The sequence below is a fragment of the Cebidichthys violaceus genome, unplaced genomic scaffold (assembly GCF_023349555.1).
Source record: "Cebidichthys violaceus isolate CVI_PGR_0920_01 unplaced genomic scaffold, fCebVio1.0.p SCAF_515, whole genome shotgun sequence".
NCBI lineage: Eukaryota > Metazoa > Chordata > Actinopteri > Perciformes > Stichaeidae > Cebidichthys > Cebidichthys violaceus.
In genome coordinates, this window is record NW_027176723.1 from 1 (window position 1) to 23484 (window position 23484).

Genomic DNA, 23484 nt, shown 5'->3' on the forward strand with positions numbered 1-23484 from the left:
AAATCAGCCCACCAGCACCTTTTAAAGCTATACACTGTCATGTTATATCTCATTTATTGGATACGTACAAAAACCAAAGTGTAAAAACGACATGTGTACCAAAAGACGTTACTGTACCTGGCCTAGCCAGGCTAGTTGTTTACCCATGTTTCCAGTCTTTGTGCTAAGCTAAGCTAATTAGCTAGCACAAAGACTGGAATTCGCTTTCTTACAGAGAATTAGCTGATAAAATGGCTTTTAGCCTCTGAATGTAGAAACTTAGCATCAGGATGTTCATACTGTACATGATATACAGTATATAAAGTACTTGGTGCTTTCATTAAATATCACCCAAAACTTTGCAACGTGTTCACGTTTTCACATCACATTTCTTCAGTTCATGTTTGCTTTTAAAGAAATGTAGAGCCCGTAAAAAAAAACAAAAAAACACCACAATTAAATTCTCCTGTTCAGCTTCATCAAACGACAGCTGTTATCCAATGAAAGATCTCGCCCTCCCATTACACTTTGAAAATAATGGAGCTTCTAAATATCTGTTTTCCTTTTCATTATTTGAGAATCACCATCACTCATGGGCCTATAAAAAGAAATTCTGTTGTGTTATTATTCACTGAAGGGAGAAAGCGGCACAACAAACCAATGTCAATGCTGCGCATGTAGATTTATACCAGCTGTAAACCAGCTGTAAAGTCTTGGCACGGAGGAATCGCCTGACCTATAAATATTCACATGCACCTTGGGCCGACATATCACAGATATGTCATGCTGTAGCTGCACCATATCATTAATTTACCATTAACGTCATGTCAAGATGTCCCGTCTCTCGCAGTGACTGCTTTAGAAATGTGCCACCGGTTTTATGCTTTCTATAAACCCACTTTGTTGAATTCTTTTCAACCCGCTATCAAAAGACTCTGTTTACACCAGACATCAACACGCGTCTTAACTTCACTGCATCCACATTTTAAACTATGCGTCCAGATTACCCAGGGTAGACAAAATAATGTAAACGCCTGTAAAAGGAGGACTTGTGCTATTATTTTAAATGCTGCTGCAAAGGGGAGTCGTGTGTGGTTGGGTTCCCATTGCAGGCTGTGTCAACCAACCTGTATATATCCACATCCTTCATCTTGTGACTCCTCATATATAAAAATCATGATTTTTTTTTTTTTTTTAAGCAATTGTGCCTATCAAAACCTTTAAATAATTGCAGAAATGAGTTGCACTTTGCAGCTGTGCCATTTTCCGCTGTGATCAAGTCACAAGTTTCTGTCAACCCAAACTATATATTAAAATCACAATGTTGCCATATTATATATTCAAATATTTATCTTCCTTGTGCCATAACACATCCTCTTGTAATATCTATGACCTTTTAAAACTGACAGTAACCGTTTAATCACATTAGTTCGTCCTTACAATCGGTTCATAAAAGGTGCTCTCTGTTAGCTTTGTGCCATGAGCCTATTTTTGTGTGTGTGTGCTTCCTACTTCCTTCAATGAATGAATATATTACTTGTTGGGGGGGGGGGGGGGGGGAACATGTGAATGAATGGAGCTCCTGTCCTGTATCTAGTCCACATTTAGTCTCTCATAATGTGACCAAATTCTAACCATCTCCAAAGGATTGTTAGCTGTTTCTTGCATCCTGTGACACTTGCAATGAATGTGTATTTGTGCTGCTGAAAACACAGTTTGACTCATGTTCATGCTTAGTGGAGTGCGTGCAAACCTTCTCAAACACGATGCAGCATCTTTAAACATCGTTCCTGTAAAGAAGCTTCCCCCCTGTAATAGCCACTCTACGCTGCCCGTTCTCCTAGGTGGCGCTGTTGCGCATGTCATGGAGCGAGCTCTTCGTGCTGAACGCCGCCCAGTGCTCCATGCCGCTTCATGTGGCCCCTCTGTTGGCAGCTGCAGGCCTGCACGCGTCGCCCATGTCAGCGGAGCGCGTGGTGGCCTTCATGGACCACATCCGTGTCTTCCAAGAGCAGGTGGAGAAGCTGAAGGCCCTGCAGGTCGACACGGCAGAATATTCCTGCCTCAAGTCCATCGTGCTCTTCACGTCTGGTGAGTTTCAATGAAGCACATGTGTCATGTAAACAGTCGAGAGTCACAGGGAAACTGCGTTAAATGTCATTGGTGTCACGTAACGTTGAAACAGGATGTTGAAGCAGGGTTTAACTAGTGGTGGGTGGCTCCAAACTGTGTCATCAAAAAGTTTATAAGCAATTGCAAATCCATGGCCCAAAAATGTCAAATGTATGGTATTACCGCTCTCTAAGTTTTCTAAGAAAACAAAACAAAACTTGGACATCGGAAAGAGAACCTCAGGAGAGGAAATCCTGCAGACGACTGAGGATGCAATTTATCTCCCAGAGGAAAAGATACTTAGAAGATATATAAACAGTTATATGAATAGAAAGTTGAAACAGTAGCATTACTTTAAGTTGCATTTTGGTGTAATAAATCAAATATAGGTCCAAAAGGATTAGTTGAGACTAACATTTTCGAGAGGAATCAGTCCTTTCACTTGATCTTAATCCTCTACTCAAACTCGGACTCGCAGAGGATCATGGGTAGATTCTGATGTCAACAAAAACACCACCTCTCTCCTGTGAGTAACTTTACTTTTGCTCCGGCAGAACAGGAGGAATTAGCGGGCGGGGTGGGCTGACGTCTGTTGGCACGGGAACGTCCTCTTAATTGGTTTATTCATGTCGACGGGGACACTTAATCGCAGGGTATCAAAGCACGGGTAAACAGCTCAACCTGAATTTAAGAAATAGCTAATAGGAGGATTGTTTTGTGCATTTAAACATAGCCAAGTAAACTCCGGCAGATAATTAAACTGTTTATTTATCAGGGGCGAGATACAACCATTGAATTAAATCATAAATGTAAATACATCTGAATTAAAATGTATAATATCGGTATAGAAATTAAAACAGAACTTTAATCATTTCAAGTTGTCGAGGACACACTTCTCATGTCGGATCGATTGGGGAAAATGTCCGCAGTGTAGGAATATCCAGCGAAAATACTGAACATACAGCATGCGTCATTCTATGCATGTGCACTGTTGCACAGTATAAAAGAAGAGAAGAAGAAGAAGAAGAAGAAGAGGAGGAGGAGGAGGAGGAGGCGAGCATCTCTTCCACTGAAAATGATCGAAAATAGCGTTTCAAATCTATCAGTGAGCATTTACATAACGGACACCTATGCTACCCGTTATGTCTAAAAAAGCTATATAACTATCAGCGTTGTCTACTAAATAAGAAGAGATGCTTCAAGCATTAATGTGTATCTGTTTATGAAAGGCACACTGGCCAAGAGAGAAAGAACCAAAGTCCAGGACCATTACGCGATGATTTCACCGTAAAATTAGAAGTTCTTAGTGCCAAGAAACATCTCCTCCCTCTGCTGTGTTGAAATCCAGTTTGAGCTCGCAGGCAGACTCACGAGGCCGACTTCAGCCGCGCTTAACCCGCAACCTCTTCACCTCCGCCGAGGCTGACCGAGACGTGACCTCTAATGCTGCAGCAGATACTGTCTCGTTGGCCCCGTATGCAAAAAACCCATGAGATGGCACTGTTTTGATACTTCTTATATACAAACCCCCGTTGAGGTTTATCCCAACAGTCACGGGGGCTCCAGTGCCAGCCAAAATACTGTCACATCTGGGCTACTTCCCGGAGAGATCATGCTTTGTGACCCAGGGGGAAACGGGAGGTGAAGAAGCCAACACTGAGACGTGTCTCGTCCCTGTTATTTATTATTTTATTTTTTTCCATTTATTGCATTTTCCCTCTTTTCTCCCTTGCATGATGCACTCTGTGTGTACCTAGCGCCTCTCTGCCATGTATGTATGTATGTGTCTGTAGATCCACCTCTCCCCTGCTCTCATCAGCCATCTCCTCCTGCTTGATCCCATCTATTATTGAAACCAGTCATCCACCCCTCCTCCCTGCACGCTCCCCAAACCCAACCCCAAGCCCAGCACAGGCCCCGGGACCCCTGCCCCCACCACGGGAGTTGAATTATGTATGGTGGGTTTCAGAGAGACGGAGAATTCGCCACAGCCCCGGCCATGACCTACATAACCCCTGTAGCCCTGAGCATCCCATGTGACGTCCCCGTATGCGGGCAGATGTACCCACATGTATACACGTCTGCAGATGTCTTGCCCAAAAGAAGACAATACATTTAGTGAAACGTGCAGAGACTAACACCGAAAATTTGAAGTTAATGTAGACGGACATGCTCACACGCACGCACTAGACGGACCCGTTAATAAACCTGACTCCTGCAGACTTGGTAGGCTGAGCTAACAAGCTCAGACAAACACCAATCGTCTTTCACCTCCCTCCGAGTGCCCCTCCCCTCCGCTCCTCCTGTGAAGCCCAGTCCCATCAAGCCACATCAGGGAGCGGGCATCTCAGCGCTGCCACCCTGATCCTTCACCCCCACTGACCCTGTGTGTGCCCAAGGATCAGACAAAAGAACACGCCGCTTGGCGTGTAAAGGGCGCCCACAGAGCTGTCGCTTCGGCACGCGATGCGGTTTCAGTCCCTCGGACGGCTTTGCTAATCCCAACCAGGCAGGGACTGCCTTGTCACGCAGGACCCAAAATGGCGGCCCGAAAAAAAAAAGAAAGCAGTCCAGCTGCCCCCCCCCCCCTGTGTGGAGGGGAAATACAGCTGAAGTGGGAGCAATTATTCACTCAGAATGATGAGAACAGCGGCCGCTGAGGGGGAGGGGGAGGGGGGGAGGGAGGGGTGGACACACTCAATTAAAATATGACGTAAATTACATTATTTTTTTTGTTGTAGTGGCGCTAAGGCCCAGCAGGGTTTACACAGGGGACAGATCAAAGTGTGAGATGACAAAGGGGACCAACGATGCAAGGTGACAGGTTAAAACCCACGGGCCAGCGCTTTTAGACCAAAAGAACGCGCTTGAGAAGAAATCGTCCTCATCAAAAAAAAAAAACCTGTCTTCCAAACGAGGGTTCACTCAGGGGGCAGAGTCCACAGAGCACTGCCGCTCAACGTACAGTATGTGGCACAGTACAGTGAATTGTGTCTTTGTTTTGAGTTCACACATCTCTGACCCCCTTTGCTAAATCCCCCCGTGCTCTCCCCGGCACACAGAGGGTGCGAAAAGTATCGCGCACAGTGTTACGCACTCTTATCGGCCGTGCGAGACTCTTGCCGGGGGGGGGGCGGGAGGCAGAACACGGCTGCGGGGAAAGGGAACGCTGTAGTGTGCTGTCGGCCACAGGGGTGGTGGTAGAGACGCACCTCTGCAGTGACAACCGTGATTTCGTCAAGTTTGAGCAAGATTCCTCTGACCTGAGGAGTTTGAAATGGAAAATAAAGCAACCGTCAGCACTTCAGTACATTTTATGACCCTTCCGCATCAACATGTATCTGCTTCGATCATCTAGATGACATTTAAAGTGCAGCATCAGGTTCAAGACCTCACGTTGAGCCACTTATCACAAGTACAATTTTTGCAAAATCGAAACATCAGTTGGACTACACAATGCTGATTTGATGATTTGTCCCGTAGTGTTTTCATTGCTAATATTTTCTACTTTCTTGCATGGTGACACTGTAGTAAGGATTCTGCTTGACAAACCATAAATCTCTCTTCCTCCCCTCTAGATGCTATGGGGCTGTCAGACGTCGCCCACGTGGAGAGCATCCAGGAGAAGTCCCAGTGCGCCCTGGAGGAGTACGTAAGGAACCAGTACCCCAGCCAGCCAAACCGCTTCGGACGCCTCCTCCTCCGCCTGCCCTCCCTGCGCATCGTCTCCTCTCCGGTCATCGAGCAGCTGTTTTTCGTCCGCCTGGTGGGCAAGACGCCCATCGAGACGCTGCTCCGCGACATGCTGCTCTCGGGCTCCAGCTACAACTGGCCCTACATGCCCACCGTGCAGCGCGACCGGCCCATCTCCCTCCACTACAACGAGAACGGGCCCTGAGGTGGAGGAGGCAGACGAGACGGAGGAGGGGAAGCTGTGGGAGAAATGCAGGCTGAAACGTCCATCCGTCTGACTTCTCACCCATCCACCCATCCATCCATCCATCCATCCATCCATCCATCCGTCCGTTCATTCATTTCAACTACTCCCTCACCATTCCGCTCAAAAATACCCAAACTGACAATGTAATCCATTACCGTCCCGGTTACACAAGCCAGCCAATCATTCAGCGTGTTCCGTTGCAGAGACTCGGTGGCTCGTTGCATCCCGTCAGCCCGACGGCGCAGTCTACCTTTTTTTGAGATGTGGCGCGAGATGGACAAGTTGGTAGAACGAGTTATTGCGCAGTTCACCAGCAGGTCTGTTGGACTCACTTCAGATGATCGGTCTCAAAACCCCACGAAGACAGGGGCAGAAGAAGACAAAACAGTTGGTTTATCGTTGGTGCTAGCCTACATTTACCTAGGCTGTGTACGAGCATCTCAGTAGGACGAATACTGAGCAAGGGCTTTGCCAATGGGACTCTAAAACCAAGAGCACAAGGCCCACTGTGTAATATACCAATTTTTTTTGAAAAGAAAGCCTGAAGCCATTAAAAGAAGACAAATGCCAAAATGTCTTGGACTTTTGCAGAGGATATGTTTTAATTGTGCGTGTGTTTGTATTAGCACTGTTTATATGGAGAGAGAACTCATGATTGTGTCCATATGTACAGTATATTGTTGATTCATAGGCATCTATAGCATAGTAGGGTTCAATGGGAAAAAAGCTCAGGTTCAAAGGGTGAGGGTAGCCAGCCAGACAGACAGCCAGACAGACAGCCAGACAGACAGACAGACATGCCAATATCAGAACAAGAGCAAAAGACCAGTACAAATTTACAGCAGCCTGTGCCAAAGCTGAAAAATGCAAATTGTTTGGATATGTTTGTGGTAGTGTTGGTGATGAAAATGTTGTGTCTATAATTTGACTATATACTTGTTTTGGGGTCTCAGGGGCAGAGAAGGAAAAAAAAAAAAGGAAGAAAAAAAAAAAGAAAAGAAGAAGCCTAGGCACTTGCATCGTAAAGTAGTCAGAAGCTACACTTATTCACTCCTGAAAAAGCACAGCACTGGTGGATTCTTGCTGCCCTTATGCCATTCGATCGACCTACCTTTTCACTTATTCAGAAGGCCCGTTGAAACTTCTTACATGTTGTTTTCACAGGAGTAACTCAACACATGCTCATTTTTTTTTGTTTTTTTTTTTGTTTCATTGTCTTGATTGTCAATATTGGACCTTATGAATTGGGCAGGGGGGAGGGGGAGGGGGAGCATTTTACAAAACTAGCTGTACTTGCCTTAGAACAAAGATTTTGTCACTGAGCATTTATCTTATGACTGTGCCATAATCTCTCGTTACCTGTTATAACAGGTATTTATGTCCCGTCGGGAGAGGAAATTGAACTCACGCGATGTAAGAAATGATTACCGTGCACATAAAGTCATAGAAAAGTGATGCAAACTATGGAGATTTTGTTTTTTAATTCATCACTAGAGAGAACAGATATTTCTGCTTTGACATCATCAAGCACTTTCATTTTTTTCTAGACTTCATGCGAGTTCTTTTCCACTTCCTGACGATATTGTCATGTAGGGAAAACCCCCCTCGACTCATGTCATTTGAGCTTATCGTACCGATATCCTAGCGAAAAGTATCACTAACCTCTGAAAACCTCAGTCTATGTTACAATACTATCCCAGTTGGACTTATGACTGTGACTTAGTTTAGGACTATTTTAAGTTGTTGTTGTTGTTGTTGTTTTTTTCCTTCTTCTTCTTCTTCTTCCCCTTGGTGGAAGTTTGTTTTGACAACCTGTCTCACATTTCCAACATGGCACTGTGGTATCAACTCTGGCATTGGAAAAGCCATCTGGGACCTTAGCAAGCTCGTCTGTCGATAAATGAATTCACAGAAAGCTCCTATGAGTTTTGTTTTTATCCCCTCTTCTTTTGTTTGGAAATATGGATTATCCATTAATTGAAATAAAATTCTGTTGTTCACAGTAAGTTTTCTGCTGTCTTTTACTGTCGTTTGTAATTACAACCCAAAATAGCATCAATATGTCCAAAGCAGAGCACACAAAATGTGTTCTTCACTCTGGTCTGTGATTTGATGTCCGTCGATGAAGTCGTATCTTCTCCCCAAAGTTTTTTTCTGTTCAAACAGCCACATATTTTCTAATCTTCTAATGTAGCCTACTTATAATTCAAAAGTCCTCCGACTGTGAGTCGGGTAACATTGTCTTTAGGAGGCGAGCTCTGCAGCGCTTCATGTCTCAGCTGCAGGAGATGCATGTTAAGTGCAAAAAAAGAATGCACACCAATGCAATCGAATTACAGATTTTGGTTAAGATTTGCATTATTGTACTCAACATAAGTTAAAAAAAAATAAGTCAGAAGGTTCATTTAATTGTCATCTCTCAACACAGGCTCGCACAATGAAATGTAAGTTGTAGGTTAGCCCTTTTACGCTACACATAAATATAATATTTTAAATAACAATATAATGAAATGAAATATAACAACATGTACAGTTACTGCACAGATCCTTGAACACATACAGTAGACTACGTTTCTTTCAGGCACCACCCCGGCTGGCACCTTAAGTGACCCAAATCAAACACACCTAAGATGTCGCGCGAGGACAGGTGCATTGCCGGGGGTGTAGCCACTAAAGCTAACGTGCTCGTGGTGCTGGATCCGCTCAGGTGTGTTCTTCACTTTTAAAACGTTTTGAACTTGAGGTGCGCGGTGGGACTTTAACAATGCTTTAACAATGAAGGAGCAGAGCAAGTTCCACTGGAGCAGGGCGAGGAGGAGGACTCGGGGGTGCGCGCGACTCCCGGACTGACGTTCAGACAGGTGAGCACAACAACAAACATCAGCACGTTGCGTTATGTGTGCGTGTTGAGCGCAAACTGTGCCGCTCTAATTGCTTTAATGTGTGTGTGTGTGTGTGTGTGTGGGCTGTAGATGCTGTCGAGTTCATATTGTCTTTTTCTTTTCTTGTAATTTCTTCTCTGACTGTACAGTTTTTTCTTCTTCTTCCTTTTAATATACAGTAAGTCTATATAATTGATAATCAGGTGTATCACAGGCTGCGATTATCCCTACAGAATGAATGTATTGTTGGTCTGACAGTGAGGAACACTCACTCAAGAACTACAGGCCTGCTTGAGTACAATTGTGATTGCAAATTTAAGCTTTCTTTCAACTTCTACTAAAGCTTCAGGTTTAAGTTACAAGTTAGACTACAGATTATTAAAACTAAAATATATAAATAAGGTATATTATCATGCACCTTATTAAAGGTTAGGTCATGCAACAGTATATTAAGTGGTAAAAAATAGCTCCAGCTTCATCATTAAAGTGATTAATTTGTTATTTAAAGTATATCTTGATGCTAATACTTGTGTAGTTTTGTAGTTTGAATGCAGGACTTTAACAGAGTATCGTTACCTCGTTGTACTGCTACTTTTACTGAAGCAAAATATCTGAACACATCCTCCACTGTGGTTTGGGCATCAGACGCTCAGTGGACGGTGTTGACCCGTTTACAAAATGTACATTTGAATTGACCTACTTTTTATTTCCTTTCATCCGCGTACATTTTTACACAAGTAACTTACTTGTACTTGAGTAACATTTCTTTAAAGTTTAAAGTACTTTCACTTGAGTAAGTAGTCTTGTTTTTTTTTCCCCCCATCCCTGGTCATTGTCATTAGAGCCACTCCAGACATTAAATGACACATTTCCACAGGTTGACTTCACCTCATGATGAGTAAGCACACTCATCTGTGGAATGCCCCTTTTTAAAAAAAACCGTGCCTGCTTAACAGCTTATGAGCGTGTTTGACTATTCGACTATTTTATTTTACTGGTCAGTTGACTGTTTTTAGAGGGCAGAAAGGAAATGAGTAGACGGGAATGACGTGCACCAAAGGCCAGAAGTGAACCTTGGTCGATGCCCCAACCGTATACTTTCAGACAGCGAGTGATGTTCTGTGATCTGTTTGTTGCTGGTGAAGAAGAGCATACTTCAGGGATTCTGGATACATGTAGAATAAGCTCCTTTTGTCGTTTCCCCTCGCTTAGGTCTCTGTGGTTGCCGTGATCACACACTAGATGAAAACCATCATAAAAAGTCTGAATGCCGCCGAATGAATGCACAGTTGCTACAAATACATCTTTATCTTTTAAGTTGCACTTTTTAAAACCGTCAGTGCTGTGTTCTTCTTCTGGTTCTGATTTATATAGGGTGTCTAATGACTGTGTGGTAGTTGCAGGGTATTTTCAGATTTCCCTCCACTGATGCCGATAACGCTCAGATCATCAAGGATGAATCATTCTGCTATTTCTTTGTTCAAAGAGCTCTTTGATTCAGTGAGGGAAGGAGACGCATGTGCCACTCGGTGGCGTGGATCAATCAATGATTTTAGGCCGAGTGGGGGTCGCCCCGCACTCACGCTGGGATGCAACCCAAATGTTGATACAGGCCCGCTTGGTGCGTGACAGAAAGTAAGCAAACACCATGACCCATTGTATGTGTGTGTGTGTGGGGTGTGTGTTCGGGGGGGGGGGACATGGAGAGAGAAAGAACACACATGGTCTTTGACCTTTGGGTTCAAGGTGTGTGTGTGTGTGTGTGTGTGTGTGTGTGTGTGTGTGTGTGTGTGTGTGTGTGTGTGTGTGTGTGTGTGTGTGTGTGTGTGCGTGAGTTTGGGTAAATATAGCTGCTGCTAGCTCTCAGTTCTAACAGTTAGACCGAGTCCAAAAAGAAAGACAGGGACATAGACAAGTACAGGTCTGTGCGTTTTGACTCAAACATAATGTCATGTTACCTCCTTCTCACCACACACACACACACACACACACACACACACACACACACACACACACACACACACACACACTCCCCCCACATGGTAACCTTGTGCCCCTTACACCCGACCCTCCCTTCCTCCAACTACCTCCCCCAATCCCTCAATCCCCACTCTCCATGCTACCCGCCCACCGCCATCCCGCCTCCCCATATGTGTGTGTGTGTGTGTGTGTGTGTGTGTGTGTGTGTGTGTGTGTGTGTGTGTGTGTGTGTGTGTGTGTGTGTGTGTGTGTGTGTGTGTGTGTATGTATGTATGAAGAGTAGCCGATTGACTTATGCCTTCATTTCGTTGCTGTCACTCCTGGCCAAACACCATGACCCCTCAACCTCCATTTTGGAGGCGCACTTCTTTTTTTTTTCTTTCCTTCAGCATATGAATAAAAACACATGTGGCCCAAAGGTGTGTGTGTTTATGTGTGCGTGTGTGTGTGTGCGTGTGTGTGTGTGTGTGTGTGCGTGTGCATGTTTATGTGTACAGGTAAATCAAACTGACACAGCTCCTTTGAATGGCAGGAGCTGAATTACTTTTGCACTTCAATTTTGCACACCTGCCATTTATGGCAAACACTGGTCTCAGCATAAACCATAAAAGCAAAAAAATATGTTGCTTCAAGATCAGATCAGCGCCAGTGAATATCAGAACCAGCTGCAGCAATTGCAGGCTATTTCTTTGTGGGTAAATTACTTTGCATATATTACAAATTGTACTCCATTTTACACTAACGTGGGAATTTGGTGCACCGAGTCCAGAATTCTTGCTTTGTTGGAACAACTCAAGTTTATTTTGAATACTAAAAAAAACGTGGACGAATAAAAACCAGGTGAACATTGTTCTTAAATGATATCATTTGCATGTTAAGCTCATTAAATTACTCTTTTTTTTACCTTAAACATTTCTTGTTTTTTAAACTTATTCAGAGGGACTCTGGCGTAATCCGCTCTATCTGTGGAAACATAGTCTCAGTAATAAAACTGATGATGATGATCAGCGGCGTCTTGCACCAGTAAAAGTAAAGTAATGACTGTTAAGGACCCTCAAAGTTACTCTCAATACACACAATGCATGCTACCGATCAAGCGTCGCTGTCATAATTGTTGACTCATTGTGACGTGAGGTTTCATTGAGGTTGCAGCGCAGCGCTATCGATGCACACACTTACACATGCAGGGCAGAAACAATGCGTCTGTAGGTAGGCGACCACACCGATCGGGTCCCAGCCGGAGGTCGACATGACAAACGCAATAAGGCAGCAGATTCATCACCCCGTGTGCTCTGACAGTAATTGTCCAGGGTCCATGTCACAGTCGCCCTGTTAAAAATACAAGGGATGCTCCTTTTGACAGAGACGACATCGGCGCCAGTCGCATGCATTTAAGCCAGACGCCTCCTTTTATTTCTTATGACACACTTTCAATTTCGCAAAAAGGGCCCCACCGAAGATGAACGGTGCCCGTCGCGGGAGGAGGAAGGCCTGTGAAAGCAGCTCGCCGTGTGTGTAATTTGGACTTGGGCTCGAGGAGGCGAGACGTGTGGACTTTGTTTAATAAAAAGGCGTGTTTTGTCTTGCTGCTAAATGTGAATGTTAGCAGCACAGAGGGGCGAGCTAGACGTCCATCTCTGGGGGATACGGCAGCCCAGATCGATAAGGTGGGATGTCAGATTGAATTGAGGTCACTCTTTGTCTCCCCAAAGAGGTCCCACTTACTGGCACACCATCAAAATCAAAATGCAGCGGGGTATTAAGTGAAAGGGACGGTGTGGAGGGGGGGGGGGGGGGGGGGGGGAGGCCGGACAGTTGTACCGGTGACCCTTGTCTTGTCTGAGTCGTCGTCCTGAGAGACGGCGTACACTTGACACCGACGCTGGTCTTTGACGGATCAATAACCCGGTGAGATGTGATGAGACCGTTGTTGCTTAATTCTATCTAAATGTTAAACAGACTGACAATGGAGTCTTTCTGCTCGGCTGAACAAACAAAAAATGCATATCTGTGAGCAGTGAATACGGTTGCAGGTGGGTGAAATCACTGCAGGCTGGAGCTCTGAAGATTCATCAATGACTTGCTCCTCAGAAACTGCGTCGATCATTGTTTTTATTAATTCATCAAGTATAAAGATTTAGTATTGAAGTGTCTGTTGTTGTTGTTTTTTTTTATAAATATTCGTCAGACTAACCATATGAAGTGTCAGACGCGTGTTTTACTTGCATGTCTCAAGCAACATATATGCTCTCATTTTAATCCCAAAATGTGCATATTCAGACAAAACACGTGTAAGCTAAACATTACTACATATTTAAGGATTTTAATCCTCTTTTTTTATTATCAAAGATTTTTTTTTTAATTCTAATTTCTTCATTTCCTTTTTATCTGACCTTTTTCTTTAATTGAATTGCTTCTGATGGCACGTTTTCCCCTTTTTATTGCTGTTAAATGATTGATTCCGTCTCGTGTATTCTTTTAGGTGTCAGTCACATGCGTCATAGTTGATGGAACATTGGATCAGGAACACTTGCACACATCAAAGAGGAACTGCACACTGCAGGGAAGGTTTGGCTGCTCCTCGGCTCGTCGGCGCTTTGGAACGCTCGGATCCAGACGACCGGTATAGACGGTCGTCTCAGTGTCGCGGCGCTGGAGACGAGACTAGAGCTAAAAGAGAGTGAATGCTGAAGGTGACCAGAGACACAAAATGAATGCTATTGATGCACACTTTTCAACAAGTCCTCTGTGTGTCATTGTCATATTTACAGCTCGGTCCGCTTGTTAAAAAAAGCTCAAAGATGTGTTTTTAACTAGTCTGAGTGATATTCAACGGCATCAATTAAGTGGTCTTCATCTTTTTGCCGTCATGTCACCGCATTACAAAACACTCCCGAGTCCTCCTTCAGCGTTCCATGGCTTCTACAACCCCTAACATATTATGCAGCATGACAAATGCAGCTGACATTTGCAACCACCAGTGTAGGCTTTGCAAATGGTTTACGAGAACAAGACTAAGCCAAAGTTCATTTTGAGTTTCATTAATTTCCTCTTGTTTTTTTTTTTTTCTCCCCTCCGTATGATTTATATTTGAATGCGTGACAAAAGAGCCGGGCCTGAAACTCTTTACCGAGCACGCCCTCTCGACACTTGATATATAGAGCGATGCGTCTCCAAAGCTAATATTATAATGAATTGGATCTCTGTCTACGTGTGTGGCCCAAGAGGGGACTGTTTGTGAAGATGTCCCAAAAGCAATACCCCCTTCTCCAGAATCAACAGACCCCCAATTTAGCATTCCCAGATCCCCTGAAATGAAACGTTCATTTTTCCATAACCATCATCTCCGGCAAAGCATTGCGGGGGAATTGGATCTGTCTCGGCACAACCCCTCTCCGCTCGGATCTCATCAGGCGTGAGTCGGAGTCACCCCTCTCCCACGGAAATTGCTCTGAACGGCAGGAAAATGTCCATCATTTAGGTGCAGACCAAAAATGGCATTGGCCCCTTTCGCATACAGACCCCCCCCTTCCCCCCACCAGCGTTCCTCTTATAAATCCTTAAAGAGGGCCCTGACTCCAATGTATGGCAACACCATCAATATTGATGTGGGAGAAAGTTCTTCCAAAGCCGCCTCAGTCACAGAACATTAATATTAATAGTGTTGTGCACCAGCCCGGACGCTCTAAAATGGTAATGGCATCCGAACTGGGGGTTAGAGGCCAATATCATTGCTGAATATGGACATGGCTGTTTAGCTGCAAGCAGGACAGGAGGCCATGCCAATCACCGTGTCCTCCTCGTCAGCCTGACCGGCCTAACAAGGGCACATCATGGGGTCACTGAGGAGCTGTGACTCTCACTTCATTTGATTTGATTCTTCTAATAAACTTATCCCCGAACAGGTTAACTGAGATTAAAGATGCCTTTTCAAGGGAGACCCGACCAAGGCGCCACGACATTTGGTGCAGACATTCATGTTCACCGCAGGATGAACTGTAACACATTTGGTGATCCTCTGACTCTCTCACTAGTGCCACCAGCAAGTCAAGAAGTATTTAATTTGTCCAATACAAATGTCAATTAATGAACCATTAGCCTCAGCTGCACTTTGTGTGTATTGCTAATTTGCTAATGTTAGCATGTTGACATGCTAAACTATGACTGTGAACATGGTAACTATACCTGCTAAACATCAGCATGCTAACATTGTCACTGTGAGCATTTTAGCATGCAGACGTTAGCATTTAGCTCAAAGCAAATGTGCCTGAATACAGCCTCACAGAGCTGCTAGCTTGGCTAGCTTGAAGGTGGAGGACATTCAACTTCTGGGTTTGGGATTTCAAAAATGTAATCCTTGAATCCTAAGAGCACTGGATTCGAAAATGTTTGATTCATAGACTCAGAAAACAAACACAGAACATAAAGTCATAATTTGATTTATTGATCTTATATTATATATTATACATGTCACAATGTTTACTGTACAGTTTCTATAAAAATGCGAGATGCTTCTGTGTCGTTAGGTCCTCGCACTCGACTAAAAATCAGGATTCTGTTGCTTCAATTTTGTCGCCGCTCTTTGTCTTAATCTGCCTCTTCTTTTCATGGGAGTGCAGTACTAGATTTCTGGAGTGGCCCTTTAAGGGCATATGATGCCAAGTGACCTGATTGAATCACTCTTTGCATGTTTTGTTTTTTTTAATCATCCTTACATAATTGCCTAAACAACATGCTTCATATTTATGCGACTTTGATGCATTAACCTGCGACGGACAGTGCAGCGTGCATTTTATTAAGAGTTACCGTCGGCCCGAATGATATCATGGCTCTGTCGCCGAGGTGTCCTCTGCTTGTGCAAACATATTACACTGAGGCTGTTTTCTGGGTCAGTAAGTTAAATATTTCAGAGGGTTTATTTTTAGCGCCGTCTGTTTCCACTTTGTGTATGAGCTGCGCGTTGCGTGTGTGTGTGTGTGTGTGTGTATTGTGTGTGTGTGTGTTAGTGCATCTCTCTCACTATCTGCGATAACTGCAGGCTGCATTTGACCCACTAAGTCATCTTCACATGGCCCTCGGGGTTCATCAATTGAGTGTTGTGTGCAGATGGGGGCCATCGTAAATGGTTGCCAACTGATACACGACATGTATCGGCTGTGTTGACATTAAAAGTACTTTATTCTTGGCTGTGATGTCGGTATCTACCCACAAATATTCAGTCGGGTTTAGTTTCCATAAAGCTCCGTTTCAGCTGCTTTTGTTTACAAATCAATGAGCAATTAAACTCCACCATACAGTTCCTTAGGGAGCTGTCTGTGGATCAAAGGGCATATTAATTATCTGCTTTTACAACTCTTTTTTTTTTTTATTTTTTTTTTAGGTTGCTTGTATCCAATCAATTAAATGTGAATATAATCGGCCTGCGCAGTAGTTCAAATGTTGAACATGCTTAAAGCAGGGGGAGGAAACTAAATCACATTAGATCACTCGCACATGGCATTGAGCTGTCTGGGTGCAAAGAGGGCACTTTAATTGCTGCACAGACGAGCGGCCATTGAGCTGTGAAAAGCAGGCAAGTTTTCCACCGATTATGAGAAACAGAATGATTGGAAACTGCCCAGGGGCAAAGGTCCCATGATAGTTTTTGACCTTACCACATATGTGGAATCAATGCAGGGCTCTGTTGTTGACCTTACCCGTTCTCTGCAACACATACCGCTGTTGTGTTTCCTAAAGATAGAACTCCTTTAGTGTCCATGCCCCCCCCCCCCCCCCCCCCCCCCCCCCCCCGCTTTGCTCCTCTCTTCTCTCTCCATCATTCTACTGAGGTTTTCCTCATAAAATAAAAATATTCAATACATCCCTGTATGATTTATTTATTTTTTCTTACAAAATTGTTGTAACATACCCTCATTATTATTATTTCAATTTCACCATGTGGTACATTCCCAAAAAAAATATCACACCTGAGTCCATGAATTTGATCTTTTTAAAGAAGTATTTGAAGTTTGAAATATTTGAAAATGTAAGTGACAGTTGTCACATCATCAAACCAATAATTAGTTGATCTTTACAAATCAAGCCTCCTCAGTCTAACAATGGCATAGCCATCAGTGCTGAAAAAAAGTTGAATCATGGATTTTGAGGATCGTGACACCCCATCAACCAAAGAGGTGGCCGATCGGAAATTGTAAGTCGTATGCAACAATCTGTTGTTGTGTGTTTTTCCTTGTGACCTGCCGTGTGATGTGTTGTGATCTATAGTGTTATAAAAGCAGAACATGGTATTGCACTGAAACCTAAAACTAGCTTGAAACCAAAACGCACTATTGCCTTCATAATTACAAACATTAGAGCTGCCTTCTCTTGTGGGGAACATAAATGACAAATGGCAGAAGAAAAAAAAATAAGGTAAAAGCTACACAAAACTCAACTACTTTATTTATCAATAAGAATCCTGGCGAGTTATGAACTATGAGTGTGACTAGACTGTGTATTAGATTAAATGACTTCACTTAACAAAGAAGAACTCCCTGTTATCGCCGTGGCTCTTAAACTGTCAGCGTGTGAAGCCTGTCGAAGCTTAAATGAAGCAGATCTTGACTATCGTGCTCGCGAACGCAGTGAGATGAGCTTATTAAGGCGAAACGCAGAGAATAAAGATATCTCATCTCGGGGGGGGGAAAAAAAACCCTGTTTCAAAAAGAAGCTCCGGTCTGGCACTCCATAGACTCGCAGCAGTTCCAGGCGCTGCCACAGGGCTCCATTGTTCCTCTGCCAAGCTGTGACATGGGCCCCTTCCAACTTCTCACCTGCAGCATTGTCCGCCCGGGGAGCTCAGTGCAGAGTAATTGGGGGGCCGAGATTCCAGGACAAGTTCCTTTCTTGTCCGTTTTTGTGGGAATCACTGACCCGGACGTGTGAGGTCACAGCTGTGGTAATTGGTGCTGGGTGATGCAGCTGTGTGTGTGTGTGTGTGTGTGTGTGTGTGTGTGTGTGTGTGTGTGTGTGTACAGTACAATCTGTGAACAGATTGTTCTGAATTACCCAGGTTGCGTATGGACAGTGTTAGCGGCTGACAGTTTGTCCCAGAGTTGCCTCTTCTGTCCCTGAGCTACAAAGAGCTCCACAAGCCGAGGCGCCTTTTGTTGGACCGCTAAAGAAAAGTCGCTGTGTGTGTGCGTGCGTGTGTGTGTGCGTGCGTGTGTGTGTGTGTGTGCGTGCGTGTGTGTGCGTGTGTGTGTGTGTGTGTGTGTGTGTGTGTGTGTGTGTGTGTGTGTGTGTGCGTGCCACACAATCGCTGCTTTATCTCTTTTTAAACGTGGCAACAAGAAGTATTCAGACTATGAGAAATGCCACCTGACAAGAGGGAGATCAAAACTCAGCTTGGCTCTTTCCCAAACTGCTTCCTCTCCACCTTGATTGTCACTCAGCATGAAGCCACACGCGCAGCAGTGAAGGGCACTCCGTATTAAGGTTAGGGGTATAAATAAACGGGTCGACTCTGCAGCGCACACACACACACACACACACACACAACTCTTCCTCATAAGCAGGGAACAGAAGGCGTCTCCAATGGATTCTGATTGACACTATGCTCTCTCAGCTGTTATGTGCTTTTCACCCTCAATGTGTAACACCCCCTAAAACAATGAGCGTGAGCGGGTGGTGCTTTGGCGATAATTATATGGATGTACGTACAGCCATGCAGGAGCACGACGTCCCCGTTCTCAATCCTGCCTTCTGAGCTCTGAGTTGTTGGTTGTTTTTTCATACCTGGGGAAAGGAGCCGTCAATGGGCACAACGCCAGGCTTAATTTAATGACCGGACAAATTGGGCCAGACGATTCAGATATCTGATGATTGTCATATGATATAAAAGTCAAAATGAAATGGATAAAGTGATGGTGACCTTTTTGTAATTTGAATTCCACTTAATTCTGTGAATTTTTCATCTCCGAAACCCTCCATTTTCGCGCGACTGTGTTCCATATGAAGTCAATGCAAAGACGTGAATGTAAGCGTGAAATCGACCCGAATAATGCGAATTCGCGACATTCGTGTGAGTCCTTTCACCACTGACGTCCTGAAGTTGTTGAATCAGAGGTGGATTATCGGAGGTATTTCCTCTACTGGTATCGGTGTCTGGAAAAACTTCAATTACAATTGTGAAATGGTCAACGGGCAAAACCACTGTAGCAAGGCAGAACTAATCCACATGACTTTCTCTGGTAGTGGAGTAAGATTAGTCAGCACGGTTTGGGGTTGATCTTATCATCGCAAACTCTCCATCCAAACACAAAACAAATGTAGTGTTTCGCACCAAAACCTGTTGTTTGAGCTCTAACAAACATGTGGAATGTAATTCCTCCTTCAGAAATAATTTGCAAAGTCTGTTTTTAGAAATATTTAAAATTGTGCATTGTTTACGTCCATGTTTGCTCGCGCTTCGTCTTCACCTCTTTTGTTGGTTCATTGCTACAGTCAGTGGAAAAGAGTAAAACCCTACGAGTGGCCAAAAAAGTCCACAAGGTACCTTTAATCACACCTTTTGTGGAGCTTCAAACGTGATGTTTGGGTTCAGTAGACACAGAAAGTAATGCATCAAATATTGTGATCATAATAGGTTCATCCCCTTGTGACAGTGACTCATGGTCCTTCCCCTCTGATAGAGATTCAAAACAGCTGTTTGCGTTTTTAAAAGAACACACACAAAAAAAAGACATTGGAATTTGTTTTTTTTTACTTTGGCCACGACAGCAAGTGTGTGTGTGTGTGTGTGTGTGTGTGTGTGTGTACCTTCTCCAACTTATTCCATAACTTGATAAGAGGAGTTCATGCTGTTTCCACTGCCAAATCTGAGAGGAAGCACTGAAAAAAAAGATCAATTCAAATGAAACCACATGAAAAACACAAAAGATTATGAAAGTGATTAAAAACCGGGACACTTAAACCGTCCGTGTGGTTGGAATCAAGTTTAGGAACGATATTAACTAAAATAATACACAGGCAATGAAAAGCAAAAATGTAGCTTGACAATGGAAACCCTGACATCCATTTGGCCCGAGAGGTGAAACCCCATCCCAGGTCATGATAGGTGACGCTGACACCCCCCCCCCCCCCCCCCCCCCCCACTAACTGACCACCTGTCAGTCTACACCCGGCCTGGGGAGTCCACCACCAGTTGTTCCCACTGTCACGTCTCCGGGACGCCAGCACCTGTCATGACCCCAGGGCACACTGACCGTAACGGAGTAGTCGCTAATAGTGTAGGAATGAGGCGTCGGTCTTGGAGGATTTAACGGTGTAAAGCCTGTCGCATTCTGTTCTGGCTCTCGAGTAGTTCAGCATGATCTGTTCAAAACCCTTCATGGAGAGGTAGAGACATGATTTTCCCAGACTAAATCCTCTTTACACTACGGGACCTGGGTTTAACGAGGAGTATTGACAAGGACTTGCCTCACGTCTGGCCAATTAACTTAGAGCTGTCCTCAAAGGTCAGACCCAGGTCATTGCCATCGACGCAAATTCGAGCTGCGCTAAAATGTAAAAAAAGAAAAGAGTTAAATAAAAAAAATAAAAACGTCAAATGTCATGGACAAGATTTAATACAATTGTATGTTTCCCCCTAGAAATGAGGGAAAGGCTTTTTTTGAGAAAGCTGTTTCAGTCAAAAGACAAACCAAGGATAAACCTAACAGGCGGAATGAAAAGAGATATTTTTACTTTCTCACCCCTTTTGTGGTCTTAAGGAGCAAAGACCCTGAAGTAATTAATCCAGCGAAAAAAAGATAAATCAGCCAGAGATAATCAATCTTTATTACATCACATGTGGGCAATTTTCAAAGATGAGTCATAACAAATTGTGTTTATGCTTCAAAGAAAAGTTTCCACCGCAATGTTTGATCATTGTGATCATTAACTGGAACCTGTTGTTAAAATGCCACTGAATGTGGTATTAAAGTGTACTTTCATAGTGGAATAAATAAGTATTCCTCACAAACGTATACAAGCATGTAGAGCTGCTTGATGTTCAAGCATGGTGATGACAGGAATTCCAAAACCGGGTGTCAGGTTCTCTAAAAGGGTCGCAGGATAAATGTGAGAGATCGTGAGATAATAATCGGTGGAAGGGAACCGAGAAAAAAAAAAAGTCTACTAAACAAAGCAGGATTATTTTTACTGGAGGAAATGTATCTTCTGTAAGGCCTCTAAAAATAAAGTAAAGAATGAAATCACATTGTGAAATGATCACAATCTGGGACTCTCCATAGACGTGACTTATGACTGGAAAAAAACAGCTGAAAATGAGCTTGAAAAATGTATATGTTTATGTAAATATTGCAAACATTTAAGTAGTTATATGTAGTTATTTCCAACGGTTTAATACTCTTAAGGGTAATTAACAAGAAAAGGACATTTAAAAAAAATCTGCTAAATGCTTTTCTGACTTTTTTTCCTATCCTTTGGAGGCATCAACACAGTGTTACAACTTGTTCATTTCTGATGCAAACTTGGAAAACACATAGACTTTATAGTGTTTTTTTATGTGTGTGTATATATATTAAGGAATTGGGACACAATGTTTATGAACAGGGTCTCCCAGCCATCCCTCCAGGGACCGCTCTGTGACCTTTTCACATACGCTGTGTGTGGTAACACAAGTAACACAAGTAACACAACTAGACCTGGCAGAACTCTGTGATGCCCTCCAGGCTGGACACCAGCATGTGGTCCATGTGTGAGAGAGAGACACACACACACACACACACACACACACACACACACACACACACACATAGTGTCCCCGTGACCCCCGGCTGACACCCCTGTGACTTTACAGGACAACGGCTTAAATGCAGAGTTATGAAACAAGCAGGGATCAATCCCAAATCCTCTTTTTAGCCCACGCGGCCGTCTTAAACCACCAGCATGTGTCTGAAATGCAAATATCCTTATGTCGATGTTACCGAGTAATGTATTTAACGCAGAGTCATTAAAGGGAATGATACCGACTTAGACCACCGGCAACCTTTCAGTAACCTCTATAAGAAGCTTAAGAGCATTGTTGACCAAACATGTTGAAAGGCTTTGATGACTCAAGGTAATATTTGTCTGGATGTACAGTATTCACAGAATACAGCAATGTTGTATTCATTTTTCAGAGGGGCAAAGGTACGCATGTCTGTCTGTCCTATTGTGAATTATGAATTAAAAACTTGTGCCTTTTGATTGTTTACCATTTTTGAATAAGGGGAAAATGTATTACTGCATTTTAACCGCACTGTAATTCTATTTCTATTCTCTTTTTTTTGTCCATTTGTTTATGTAATTATAATTAATACCATTTTGTTCAATTTTAATTAATCTTATTTTGAAGGCCACCGGGGGCGCTTTTGTCGTGAGGACTAAAAGGAGTGTAAATACAACACTGCGAAAAGGAACCGTCACTTTATTTTGGATCGAGGTTGATTTTTCTGAGCCACACGTTAACGTGGAACGGACTTCTTCAAAATGTTTCTGTCGTCAGAACCAAGACGGCAAACTTTAATAGCCTACTCCTTCTGTTCTTACCTTTCACAATAAAAGCCCTAGACGTATACACTGCGTAACTGTTGACCAGAGGAAACTTAAACTCAACACAATAGCTTACAGTGGTTCAGGCTATACAGCAATTAGACTGCGAGACGCTGCTCTCGGTCAGTCGGCCATCTTGTTTGCACAAATCTATTGGAACCTTTTTATTGAAAAACTGTCCGTGCAAATGTGCATGGCTGCTGGTGTCAATAGTTTAGTGGTGTGAAGATCTTTAAATGTTCAAATGCATTGTTTCACCTTATGTAAAGCACTTTTAATTACCTCTGTGTGCTTTACAAACTTGCCTTGCCTCATACATATATATATATATATATATATATATATATATATGACTCATCATAAAACACAGATAAACAATAGACACTTATTTTGGTAAGAAATCCCGATACAAAGGAACCTTTTAAACCTTTCAACTGTAGTCCTTTTTAAAGATGTGTATTTGTAATGGCAGTAGTAGCCCTGGAAACTGGATGGATATTTGTTTATAATTTTTATTAATATGCTAAATGTTCTCTAGTCAATAATTGGCCTTGAGAACAGCTGCATTGTATTCACAGCAGTGTTGCTGCAGTTCAGTGTCCAATTCCTTCCATTCTTTCCAAAAGAGCTTCAAAGAGCTTAAACCTGAATCCACACATTGTTTCTTTGAGCTTTGACAAGGCCAGCCTCTAATCAGCTGATGCAATTTGTCAGCTCAGACATGTGATGTAGACTGCAGTACAACAGGCTGGAACGTTTCAGCCCAAATGAGAAGCTACAGATTTGTTGCTGTTCTGTGCCAGACGTTACGGTGCTCCTCCACATGGATGCCGATGAGTGTTGAGTATTTTAAAATCAATACCGTATAGATTTAGTGAAACATATTTACCTTTTTATACACAAGCAGCTTGTGGCTTTTAACAGCAATGCTGTCACACAGCGTTAGCACACGGCTGTCCACACAACACTGAAGTATTACAGTGACTTGTCTCTACCCTTTCCATTATCTTCTGG

General features: G+C 43.4%; 1 protein-coding gene across 1 annotated transcript; it reads left to right on the forward strand.

Annotated features, from left to right (window-relative positions):
* Positions 1–1598: 1598 nt before the first annotated feature.
* Positions 1599–8037, forward strand: LOC137888126 (nuclear receptor subfamily 2 group F member 5). Its single transcript, XM_068731446.1, has 2 exons — positions 1599–2070; positions 5670–8037. Exons 1-2 carry the CDS (start codon positions 1839–1841, stop codon positions 5987–5989), a joined length of 552 nt encoding a protein of 183 aa, XP_068587547.1. The 5' UTR covers positions 1599–1838; the 3' UTR covers positions 5990–8037.
* The last annotated feature ends 15447 nt before the right edge of the window (positions 8038–23484 follow it).

Excerpts from the sequence above, each read along its gene's own strand:
- LOC137888126 (XM_068731446.1), top strand. The coding sequence starts at position 1,839 with ATGTCATGGAGCGAGCTCTTCGTGCTGAACGCCGCCCAGTGCTCCATG. Across the intron at positions 2,071-5,669 it reads CATCGTGCTCTTCACGTCTG|ATGCTATGGGGCTGTCAGAC; the intron begins GTGAGTTTCAAT and ends CCTCCCCTCTAG.